Below are 12,500 nucleotides of genomic sequence, written 5' to 3'. Positions count from 1 at the left end.
CTCTCTCTCTCTCTCTCTCTCTGTGGTGTCATAATTTTTTATAATTAACCTTAAAGCATATTCCAGGTCTCTTTGGATACTCCCACCTAGACTTCGAAGTAGACCGTAATAGAGGACCCTCCGGAGACCCATCTTTAGCAGAGATGACGACAAAGGCCATCCAGATCCTGAAGAAGAATCCTCATGGTTTCTTCCTTATGGTGGAAGGTTAGCCAAGGTTAAATTTCATTTGAATGTCTTCAGTTGACTTGACAACGGCTTATAACTTTAAAAAATCAAGTTTTCTCATTGTAGTTTTAAATAACCATACAAGTAATATAAAAACAGTCGGCAAAGTTTGTCCAATAACTTTTACGTTTACTACTCACAAACAAATTTAGCGATTTTTGGTGAAAAAAAAAAACTTTTCATAATTATCATTTCAAAATATTGAATTATTTAAGTTAGTATTTGCATGTTCATTTCTAATTCTTCATTTTTTGCAGTTCTTGACCAAACACGTGAGAAGAGATTAGATTTTATGACATTGGAAAACAAAATGTTTTGCAAGTGCCAGTCATTCTAATTTTCTTCGTATATAGAAGCGCATAATCTTATATACACTTACGGGAGATAATAATTAGGATGAGTATCTTTGATATTTCCCAAAGCAGAGAGAGAGAGAGAGAGAGAGAGAGAGAGAGAGAGAGAGAGAGAGAGAAAGAGAGAGAGAGAGAGAGAGAGATGCTCTTGGAATATCATATCCATTTTTACGTATAAATTAATGAAACAAACACCAATTCTCAAGAAAGAGGTTAGAATGAGCGAATTCATAATAATATAGACACATATATACAGCAATTTGTTCCAGGAGGACGCATTGACCACGCCCACCACCACAACAACGGACGCCGTGCCCTCGAGGAAGTAGATGCCTTCGACGATGCTGTGGCCGCAGCTTTGAACGCTACTACGGTTAAGGATACCCTTACGGTTGTCACAGCTGATCATTCTCATGTGTTCACTTTAGGAGGAGACAATACTCCAAGGGGTCATCCAGTTACAGGTAAGTCTTTATATTACTTAGAGGGGGAATTATTCATAAAGCTTTAAAGTAAATTAAGTTTGGTTTATTGTATGTTTGTTTAATACTATCGACTGGCTCAAAAAATAAGTTTTCACCAAAGCCTAAGGCCACTGTAGTAGCTTAATTTATTGTACATTTGATAAATAGCTGAATTTTGATAGGAATCTTCCAGGAACAAAAGATGTAATGAGTTATTTGATTGATTTACAGATTGGCTGTTGCTATAAAAACACGCCGGGAATACATCACTTATTCATATCAGAAAATGTTGCTGAAATAGATCAGTGTACTGGAATTTGAAAAGGTATTATTACTAACACAGTAATATTCCAATAGATCATACTCACACAGATATAGTCGGTCTTGAAAGAATAAGACAATTTGAAGGAAGCAAAGGTTAAGGAGAGGTTTCACTCGATCAGGAGAAGACCCCTGGTTTAGTTATGTAATTGAAGAACAGTAAGTTTATGCGGATATTCATATATCTTAAAACAAGAGACAGGGGACCATTAGAAATATGGGAATCAATGACAAAAAAAAAAAAAAGGAATACAAACAGTAATCAATAGCAAGTGTATAATTTTTATTATACCAAGGATTTATCACAGCAGGCCTGAAATCATGACATGAAATCTACCAAGCATAACTCTATGCTACAAATCTATTTACCCTTTCCAAAGTACCAACCACACAAAGAACAAGTCGCAATTAGGTGCAAATTACTATATAAGAAAAAAAAATTAACAAATATGATTGATTAGAGTTCATGACTTGTAAAAAAATCACAGAGGTATAGTGTTCTTCTACGAATCGCAGATATGACTGCAGACGGATATAAAACATGGTACTAATTCAGGAAGTATGTTCCATTATCTAGAAAAGTCGGTTAGGCTAAGTTATCCAAGTTTTATAGAGGAGGTGGTAGCTGGAGATTAACAAAGGTCTATTATTGTAGATTTTGTATGAAATATACTGTATACTTAAATTTTACACGACTTAAATGTTGCTCCCTCCTACTAACAGGTCTACAAAATATTCTCCTGACTAATTTAATTTCGCTTTTTTTTTTTAAATAATAAAGCAGGAAAAATAAGGAAAATTTTACCGGAAAAATAATGAAAGATGTATTTAAAAGCCCTTGCACAGCGAAAAGCGTTGATAAAAAAAAAAAAAAAAAAAAAAAAAAACTCATTTCATGTGTATAATATAATTCAATTTAAAATTCTTACCAAATAACCTTGTTTGTAATTTCCTTCTGGTTCCGAGCATAATCTTAAACATGATTGTAACTAGTTATTAACGGCCCTTATTGCTCGTTTATTATGGTCGTGACCTGTTATTCGATGTAAATCGATCTCCCTTTGACAGTTCTAATATTTGGGCTTCCGCTTCTAGCAGATCTTTTTGGCACCAAAGAAATATATTGAAGCTTTCAACGGACGCGTGCAAATATACTGTATATATATATATATATATATATATATATATATATATATATATATATATATATATATATATTTAGAGAAATACTTACAAATGTATACATAAGAACACACACTTTCATACTTACACACACATACACACACACACACACACACACACACACATATATATATATATATACACTGGATATATATATATATATATATATATATATATATATATATACATACATATATATATATATATATATATATATATATATATATATATATATACATAAATATATATATATATATATATATATATATATATATATATATATATATGTATATACACTGCATATATATATGTATATATATATATATATATATATATATATATATATATATATATACATATATATAAATATATATACATATATATATATATATATATATATATATATATATATATATATATATATATATATATATATATATATATATATATATATATATATATATATATATTTTCGGGTGAGATAGCCATGTCGTCCTGATGTAAGTTCCTTTAAGGTAGCTTCCTTGGGTATATTTGACTACGGTGATATTCCCAGAGAATTTTACCTTAAGGTATCCAGAATTCTAAGTCCTCGAGCGAATATCCCTAAATAAATCTAAATGGGATATCGCATAATATCAAACGAAAAGCGAGAATGAAAGGAGAGCCGCTCATAAGGTACCTCTCCTATCCTGTTTCGAGTGTGTACACAATGCCGCCGACGGCGCCATCTCTATTCCTTGTAGCGATACACGAGGTGCTACAGATACTGTATTATAGGGAGGGGTCCTATAGCCCTTTTGCATTAAAAGGAAGGGCGGGTCCATCAGGACGATATGGCTATCTCACCCAAAAATAGATTTTTCGCTTCGCTCAAAATCCGTTTTTTAGGGTCATGCCATGTCGTCCTGATGAAAGTTTACCAGAGCATTACTGTATCTGTGGATTCTCAAATCGTGCCACACCCTCAAGAAAGTATTTTCTGGTCAGCATAGACCTAGAGACCTATGATGTTACCGTCATACATTATTTCATCTAATCATAAACCATGATAGTGCTTCCTGCCCCTACAGGGAAGTCATACTAGATTCTGGAAAAAGTCTCGAGGAGTACATATTACCTATGGATGACTAACAGACAAGCCCATATAGTGGTCTCACCCTATACGTTATAAAGCAAAGTTTGTATAAGAACCACCCATGTCAGTATGGAATACCAACATGTCCCCCAGAATGTCTTCTCTTATCAGTGGATTGGACAAAGGTATTATATCTGTTTAGGAACAATATTGCATATCCACCACCATCCCTTTAGGTTACACAATCTTCCCTTCCTGAGGAAAGAATAAACCAAGAATGTTTGTTTGTAGTAAGGAACAATCTTAATGACCTTTCCAGTTAAAATTATCCATAGTTTTAAGTGTAATGCTAAGTACATTTGTAATAAAATGACATGGGTGAATAAGACGCAAAGTTCACTAAGAACTAGTTTATTGACAATCAATAAAATATCAGTCAATCGACATTTATAAGAATTATAAAATGTGGATGAACAACCAATTAAGCATTCTGTCCTGGATGCTGCCCACACCAGCCAGTCGTCCAGGTAGGCCACTACTTGGATTCCCTTTAGGCGTAATTGATGAACAGCTGAGATCGCAAGCTTTGTGAAAATCCTTGGGACTATCTTTAGCCCGAAAGGCATAGCTCTGAAGGCATAAAGTCTTCTTTGTAGCTTGAACCCTAGGTAGAAGGAGAGGTGACGATTTATTGGAACATGCCAATAAGCGTCTGACAAGTCTATAGAGATGGTGTATGCCCGTTTTGGCAGTAGGGTCCTTATGTGTTGAAGCGTCAGCATCCTGAACTTGTAGTTCACTATGAACTTGTTGAGTGGCGACAAGTCCAGAATGACTCTGAATTTTTCTGAGTCTTTCTTTGGAATACAAAACAGCCTTCCTTAGAACTTGATGGACTTTACCCTTCGGATTACTCTTTTCTCCAAGAGTTCTCGAACATATTCTTTCAGAACGGCTGTCGAGTGTTGGAAGAATTGTGAAAACGGAGGTGGAGTGCTATACCAGCTCAAACCCAGTCCATTCTTGATTAGGCTGTGGGCCCAGGGATCAAAGGTCCAGCTATGCAGAAATAGATGAAGTCTCCCCCCTACCGGAACAATCTCATTTCTGTTGTTGTGAACCTGAGGCCTTGCCTCCTTGACCCCGTCCTCGCTTGAATCCCCTTCCTCTTGAGGGGCGTGTAGAGGAACCTCTAGCTGCTCCTCTAGCTCTTGGATGGAAGGTCGTTGTCTGCCTTTCGAATGCTGGGTTAAACGCAGGCGACTGAGTCGTCACTGCTTGAGGTACCAACTGGTATGTGGTTGGAGGTTGTGCCACCAACTGAGGCACCGTGGTCGCTGGAAGTTGTTGCTGCTGCTGCGTGTAAGGCTTAGCTGGCCGAGAGGATAGCCTAGGCTTCTTTGTCTTCCTCTTAGGTTGGGGACCCTCATCCGGGGAAGACTTTCTCTGAAGAGTTAGGCCCCACTTCTGGAAAAGGTTCCTATTCACGGTAGCGGCCTTATCCACTACCTCTTTGACCACTTTATTAGGGAAGAGGTCCTTACCTCATATACAAGAGGAAATCAGTTTCCTAGGTTCGTGCCTCACTGCAGCAGAGGCGAACACAAACTCTCTACAAGCTTTCCTAGCTTTGATGAAACTATAGAGATCCTTAGTTACTGTGGCCAGATGGATTTTGGGCACTACCATGAGCATGTCCTCGTTCTTGGGGTCACTTGCCATCGTCTCCAGAGTCGTCTGTAAGGACATCGATGCTGCAAGTCTCTCTTTTGTCTCTTGCTCCCTGCGCAAGAGAAAATCAGACAGCTTTGGAAGGTCCTCACCGAACTGACGTCCGGCAATATTGGCCTCCAACTTCCCGACTGAGAAGGTAAGGTGAACGTCCTTCCAGTCCTTCTAGTCCATGGGCAAGGTCAGGGACAACGGCTTGCACTCCTTCAAAGAGGGGCATGGTTTCCCTGCATCTATTGCCTTTAACCCTGGATAGGTACGCTTCTCGGACACCCCTTTAAGGGTATACTCGGACGCGAACGACCCCGACGCCAAAAAAAATTCTTGAAAAATCAGTTTTTGCAGTAACCTCCTTTTTTCTTTTGCCAAAAAAAACTTCAATGAATGCTTAAAACAACTGTAAAGATAAATACTACTCATCTGCAGAAAAACTATTTATTATAAATATTTTAAAAAATTAAGTAGAAAAAAAAGACCTGACATAAAAATTCATAAAAAAAAAGTTTATACATATATACACAAATCCTTTTAGGAATTGATTCTTAAATGTTTAGGACACATCTTGATGTATTTTGGATGAAGTCAGACCCATGGAGGTGAAGATCTGAAATGAGAAAAAAAGAGTAACTTTTTTTGGCCAAAAAAATTTGTCCAAGTTTCATGAATTTTTTTGGGTACCCAAATGAAATAGGAAGTGGCTAATTTTTTAAGGGAATAAACATATGTTATCCTAAAATAGAAATATGTAAAAAAATCTTCATTATTTTGTAAATTACATTTATATCAGGGGCCATATCTAAAGGTAATTTTTTGAGTACTTAGAAATTTCGTAAAAAAATACATATATTTAATATATAATATGATATTTATGCAGGTAAAAATATACCAAAATATCACAAATTCTATAGGGAACAAGAATATATATAGATAGGGCAGCTTACGCTTCGGATATGTCCACAAAATGGCCGCCAACCACACTGACTCAGACTCCCTAATCTGCCACTTGAAATGTAGGAAGGGTATGTCAATTTCAAGGTGTTATTTACTAATCTAATTATTATTGGATATGCATAAAAATTGTATGGTGGGTTGCTGGATAATTGTCGATTATTTTACGACTATAAAATTGAAATTCTGACCCAAAAAAAAATTTTTGAAGGGAAATAAAATCGAAAAAAAAAATGTAAAACAATATAATATTTTAGCTAAAAAAATTTGATGATATTCAATCAAAAAAAAAGTAAACAAAATTTTCCGACAAATAAACATCTAGAGGAATCATTACTCTGTGATAGTTCCTTAGCACGTAGTAATTTTGAAAGAATTGTTAAAAAACGAAAAAATGGCAATCACCGGAAAATCGAACACATACCTATATATACGCCATATCTGGCTAAAAAAAAGATAGGCATGGGTAGCCAGATCATCTAGAAACACTTTCCAACACTATAAAAATATAAGTTTTGCGACACTACTTGCCAATTCCTTACGGTAACATGACTAAGCAAAAAAATGCAAAACAAATAAAAAGGGGCACTCGCGGAAAAATGGCTAACATTCTAATATACGGCATTTCAGAAAAAAAAAATTTCAGCCACGTGCTAGGCAAACCATCAAGGCACATTTTCCGACAAATAAACATCTAAATGAATCATTACTCTGTGATAGTTCCTTAGTACGTAGTAATTTTGAAAGAAATGGGAAAAAACGAAAAATTGGCAATCACAGGAAAATCGAACACATACATATATATACGCCATATCTGGCTAAAAAAAAAAAGATAGGCATGGGTAGCCAGATCATCTAGAAACACTTTCCAACACTATAAAATTATAAGTTTTGCGACACTACTTGCCAATTCCTTACGGTAACATGACTAAGCAAAAAAATGCAAAACAAATAAAAAGGGGCACTCGCGGAAAAATGGCTAACATTCTAATATACGGCATTTCAGAAAAAAAAAATTCAGCCACGTGCTAGGCAAACCATGAAGGCACATTTTCCGACAAATAAACATCTAAATGAATCATTACTCTGTGATAGTTCCTTAGTACGTAGTAATTTTGAAAGAAATGGGAAAAAACGAAAAAATGGCAATCACAGGAAAATCGAACACATACTTATATATATGCCATATCTGGCTAAAAAAAAAATAGGCATGGGTAGCCAGATCATCTAGAAACACTTTCCAACACTATAAAAATATAAGTTTTGCGACACTACTTGCCAATTCCTTACGGTAACATGACTAAGCAAAAAAATGCAAAACAAATAAAAAGGGGCACTCGCGGAAAAATGCCCAACATTCTAATATACGGCATCTCAGATAAAAAAAAAGACATGCACGTGTTAGCCCAACCATCAAGGAACACTTTCTAACACATAAACATGAAAAAAAAATCAATAATATACGGGAATTCCTTACTACGTAGTAAATTTTTACAAATATTGAAAAAAAAACAGAAATTGGCAACCGCAGTTAAATACCCAATATACCAATAACTACGTCGTATCTGACAAAAACAAAATCACGCATGGGTAGCCAGATCATCTAGACACACTTTCCAACACTAAAAAAGCAAAAGTTTTACGACACTATTTCGCAATATCTTACGGAAAAATGACTTGGCAAAAAAATGAAAAAAAATGAAAAAGGGGTACTCGCGGTAAAATGCCCGACATTCTAATATACGGCGTCTCAGATAAAAAAAAAAGACATGCACGTGTTAGCCCAACCATCAAGGCACACTTTCTAACACATAAACATGAAAAAAAAATGAATAATATACGGCAATTCCTTACTACGTAGTAATTTTTACAAATATTGAAAAAAAACAGAAATTGGTAACCTCAGTTAAATACCCAATATACCAATAACTACGTCGTATCTGACAAAAACAAAGTCATGCATGGGTAGCCAGATCATCTAGACACACTTTCCAACACTAAACAAGCAAAAGTTTTACGACACTATTTGGCAATATCTTACGGAAAAATGACTTGGCAAAAAAATGAAAAAAAATGAAAAAGGGGCACTCGCGGTAAAATGGTCCTCGTGGTGATGAACGACATTTTAACTAAAAAAAAAATCATGCACATGGTAGCCAAACAATCCACCAAGACTTTCCACAACTGATAACCTATACAAGTTGCACCATTCTACGACAATTTCATAATACGTAATAACTTTGATAATTATGCAAACTACCTTAGAAGGGTAAACTCGGTCGCGCTCGACCCCGACGCGTCTCAGAAATCGGGGAAGGAGTACAGCTACAGCAATGCACATCTGGACACTACTAGAGCGTGTAGGGGAGACACCTCCTGCAGGTCGATCACCCACAAATTCAGTCACGGGGGTGAGTCACGTGAGAAAAACCTGTTTTTTTTTGACGCTCGGGGTCGCGAACGACCCATCGTACCTATCCAGGGTTAAGGCAGCCTCATATCCCTTTTCCATAAAGGGAAAGGCTCTGGTAGCAGAAGCCACAAAGGAGGGATGCTTCTTACTCAAAGCTGGTATCTTTGAGTTCGTGAAGCCCCTCTCTTTCATAGAGTTCGTTAGTAAGGCGTGTGCCTTACTGTGGTCAAAGACTATGACCTCTTTCGGCTCCGTCTCCTCCTTTGAGGCTGGTTCCTTCCTAAGCTGCACATAGCAGTCCGTGTAAGACTCCTTGTTGGGCCAGAATTCCACTTCTTCAAAGGGAATTGAACCCAACTTCTCTGAAATGACAATCTTCCCACTTGTCATAGGCATGTGTTCGGCATACCTCCAAGGATTGGCATCCGAACACAAAGGAAGATCCTTCACGTTGAGCTTCTTCTGGGGCCCATGTGATGCTGCAAGTCTCTGCATTTCTTACTTCATTGCAGCTTCCTTCTCATCATTCTTCTTTTGCATCTGTTGAATCATTTCAACGATGGAAGAAAGAATCCTTCCCATATCATCTGGGATAGCACACGATGTTGAGGGAATAGGTTCTGGGGCCGAAACAGGTGTAGTCGACAGCTCGTCGATTTATTCCTCCTCAGTATCAGGAGCATGGGTCAGCTCGCCTCTTCCTGGCCTTCTGCCAGAAGGTCCTTTTCGGTGTACTCGGACACCACAGACATCCTATCGTCCAGTTGGATGTCTTGTAGGGCGTCCGAGACTTCAGAATCAACCTGAATCTGAATAGTCGTGATCTCCGCGTGAGGCTGGGGAATTACTACATCAGCAGATGCCTTAGGAAAAAGATAGGCCCTCAACTTCTCGCTTGGAAGGTAGGGGCCTGAAGTATTCTTCTGAAAACCCCTCACCCAGGTTCGTAACTTTTCCCTAGCTTCGTCCCTTGACTCAGCCGACTTAGGGGTGTCAAATGCCTTGTTAATCAGGTTAGAACATATGGTACATACCTGAGGGTCCCAATACCGGAGATCACCTTTGGAGACTGCGCATGCTGCGTGCCTCCTACACAACTCATGTCCACAAAAGTTCTTGCTGCGGACATTGCAAAACATGCTCCCGCACTTCGGATGGTCCTCCTGTAAGAGAAGAAATTCCATGAGTATCAAGTGAAGACATATCACTGTATAACTTATGAATAATATTTATATAGCTTATAACTATTAAGATAGAAAGGAAAGAAGGAAAGACACATACTTGTATTCCCTGCCAGCCAATTGCTGTAACCTTCTATATATATTAAAACTTTAAGGTTAAGTCTCATTTTAGAATAACCTTCATTATATTTTTAAGAGGAAATTAGGTGTAGCTCACACCATGGTAAGAGTTTTAATATACTGGATAATCAATAAAGAAAGAACTCACTTTTTCTATCTTGAAGGATGTCAACAAAAGGCTGTACAAGGCAACACCAAGTATGTTGGAAAAACTTTAGTGTTACAATATATTCTATACTATGGTTTTCTCCATGCACTATATACTATACTGTGAAAATACTGGCTACTGTATATAATATATTGCCTGCCGGCCGGCATGTGCCGATATGTGCCGGCACGTACCTTAGTCTAGTTCAAAGGTATAATACCTTTCGACTACTTGGGGGGCAGATCACTGGTTCAGTATGTGTGCCGGCCGGCAGAGAGAGCTGGCCGGCAAATGAAAAACAACAGCACCCGGCTGCCGGCCACGAATCGTAGCGGCCGGCAAATCTTATGGTGTGCTGCAGTTGCCGGCCGGCAATGGTAGGTGATACATATGCCGGCCGGCAGTAAAACAGAAGCAGAGAACTACCACCCACCCGGATGCTGGCCGCTAAGCCGGCAGCCGGGCTAGGAATACAATACACTAAAAAGATGTAAGGATATAAGGTGGCACTGCCTTACAGCCTTCCATCCAGAAAGAGTGAGCATAAGGAAGGGGAAAATGTAATATTCAGGCTTCCTTCTATCCATCGTCTGTCGGGCTCTACCGACAGACATGGATTGTAGACCAAGGGAGGTCTGGGGATCACTCTAAAGAAGTTAGGCCTCTGCTGGCCGGCACGTTATTGCCGGCCGGCAGAAGACTGAGCCAGTCCCATATCCTAACCTACTCTAGGTACAGATGTAGAACGACGGCCAGGAGTTGTAATAGCTAGGCTATTACTAAGGATACAGGGGGGAATGGGGAAGAGTGTCCTTCAAACTTTGTTCTAGTATGAGATTGACCACAGAGGCTAAGAAAGCTCATCCTAGCCTAGGGTTTATCTAAAGGGAGAAAGGTCAGCAATACTTGCTACCTTCCTCAATACCAGAACAAAGTAGGGTGTTGTTATTCACTAGGAAATGAAGAATCTTATCCTCCAATCCGAAAACAACAACACTGGACTAGTCAGCTAGGTCACTAGAAGAAGAAATCATCTCGTACAGAAACCTTCGGATGTGGTCTAGGGAGGCTAAGCCTCCTATGTCTGTACCTAACCTAGCAAAGGAATCTCATTCTCGAAGCCAGGAATATACAGACCCCACACTAATTACTCTTATGTTCGGCTGAAACCTGAAACCAGTCACTCTGGTTACAGGATGAGGGTAGAGAGATCTTATTATAGTTATACCTGAATATTATTCAGTTAAAACCACTAGGATTAAGCCTAAGGCTTAATCAGAGGAAAAAGGGATTGAACTTAGTCTCCAGGGGTGAAAAGAAAAACCGGGGAAGTGTGTGAAAGTATACTAAAGCCCCATAAGCTACTAGCCTAGGCGCGGTGAGAATTGATTACCTACATCACCAAAACTCTCTCCTATAGAATCTTAGAAGATCATTATTCAGCAAAATCTTATATGTATAAATATGCCCATAGCTTCAATAAATTTAAAACACTAAAAAATCCATATATCATGCATGAAAGCATTAGGGGCAAACGCCTAGGCTACTAAGCCTAGCGTAGGCCAGGATCGGTTACCTCAATCGGCAAAACTGAATTTACTAACCGCATCATATAAAGAATTCCTATTCATAAAGCTAAATAGCTATATTTATTAAAGCATATATACCGGGAACGTGGCTCTGGCTAACTAAAAGTGTCATGCATAGCGAGCGACAGTGTCCAGGACGCCTACGGTAGGCAACAACTCTTGTTTACGTTAATATCACATTATATTTAATTCGAAACTCCAAGGGCTTACATTTATACATGATAAAGATAATACTCAACTTTCCAGAGGCAGAAGAGATTGGAGAAAGCATCATAATGAGGAAATAAGTTCAATATTACGAGAGAATCGAAGGGAAATACAAAGTAGTAGGGCTACGCGATAAGGAATAGAGATGGCGCCGTCGGCGGCATTGTGTACACACTCAAAACGGGATAAGAGAGGTACCTTATTAACGGCTCTCCTTTCCTTCTCGCTTTTCGTTTTCTTGCCATTTTAACCCATCGAAGTGTTAACTCTGTTCGGGGTGAAGATAGCTATGTGGCGTGTCAAGAATACGTCCCTCTGATATTATGCAATAACCCATTTAGATTTATTTAGGGATATTTGCTCCAGGAGTTAGAATTCTGGATACCTTAAGGTAAAATTCTCTGTGAATATCACCGTAGTCGAATATACCCAAGGAAGCTAACTTAAAGGAACTTCCATCATGACGACAGGGCCTGAGCCCAGATATATATATATATATATATATATATACATATATATATATATATATATATATAT

The 12,500-nt window shown here is 38.0% G+C and overlaps 1 protein-coding gene across 1 annotated transcript in view; it reads left to right on the top strand.

The window, feature by feature from the left end:
• The window catches only part of LOC137643108 (alkaline phosphatase, tissue-nonspecific isozyme-like), a 170,502-nt gene that overhangs the window by 74,606 nt on the left and 83,396 nt on the right, over positions 1-12,500 (top strand). The window contains exons 4-5 of the mRNA XM_068375954.1: positions 67-207; positions 851-1,045. Of these exons, the coding sequence (XP_068232055.1) occupies positions 67-207; positions 851-1,045 (336 nt within the window). The remainder of the gene's footprint in view (positions 1-66; positions 208-850; positions 1,046-12,500) is intronic.

Source organism: Palaemon carinicauda, chromosome 6 (assembly GCF_036898095.1).
Source record: "Palaemon carinicauda isolate YSFRI2023 chromosome 6, ASM3689809v2, whole genome shotgun sequence".
Classification (NCBI taxonomy): Eukaryota; Metazoa; Arthropoda; class Malacostraca; order Decapoda; family Palaemonidae; genus Palaemon; species Palaemon carinicauda.
Note: the sequence above shows the minus strand (reverse complement) of the source record. Positions and strands in the feature narration are given on the sequence as shown.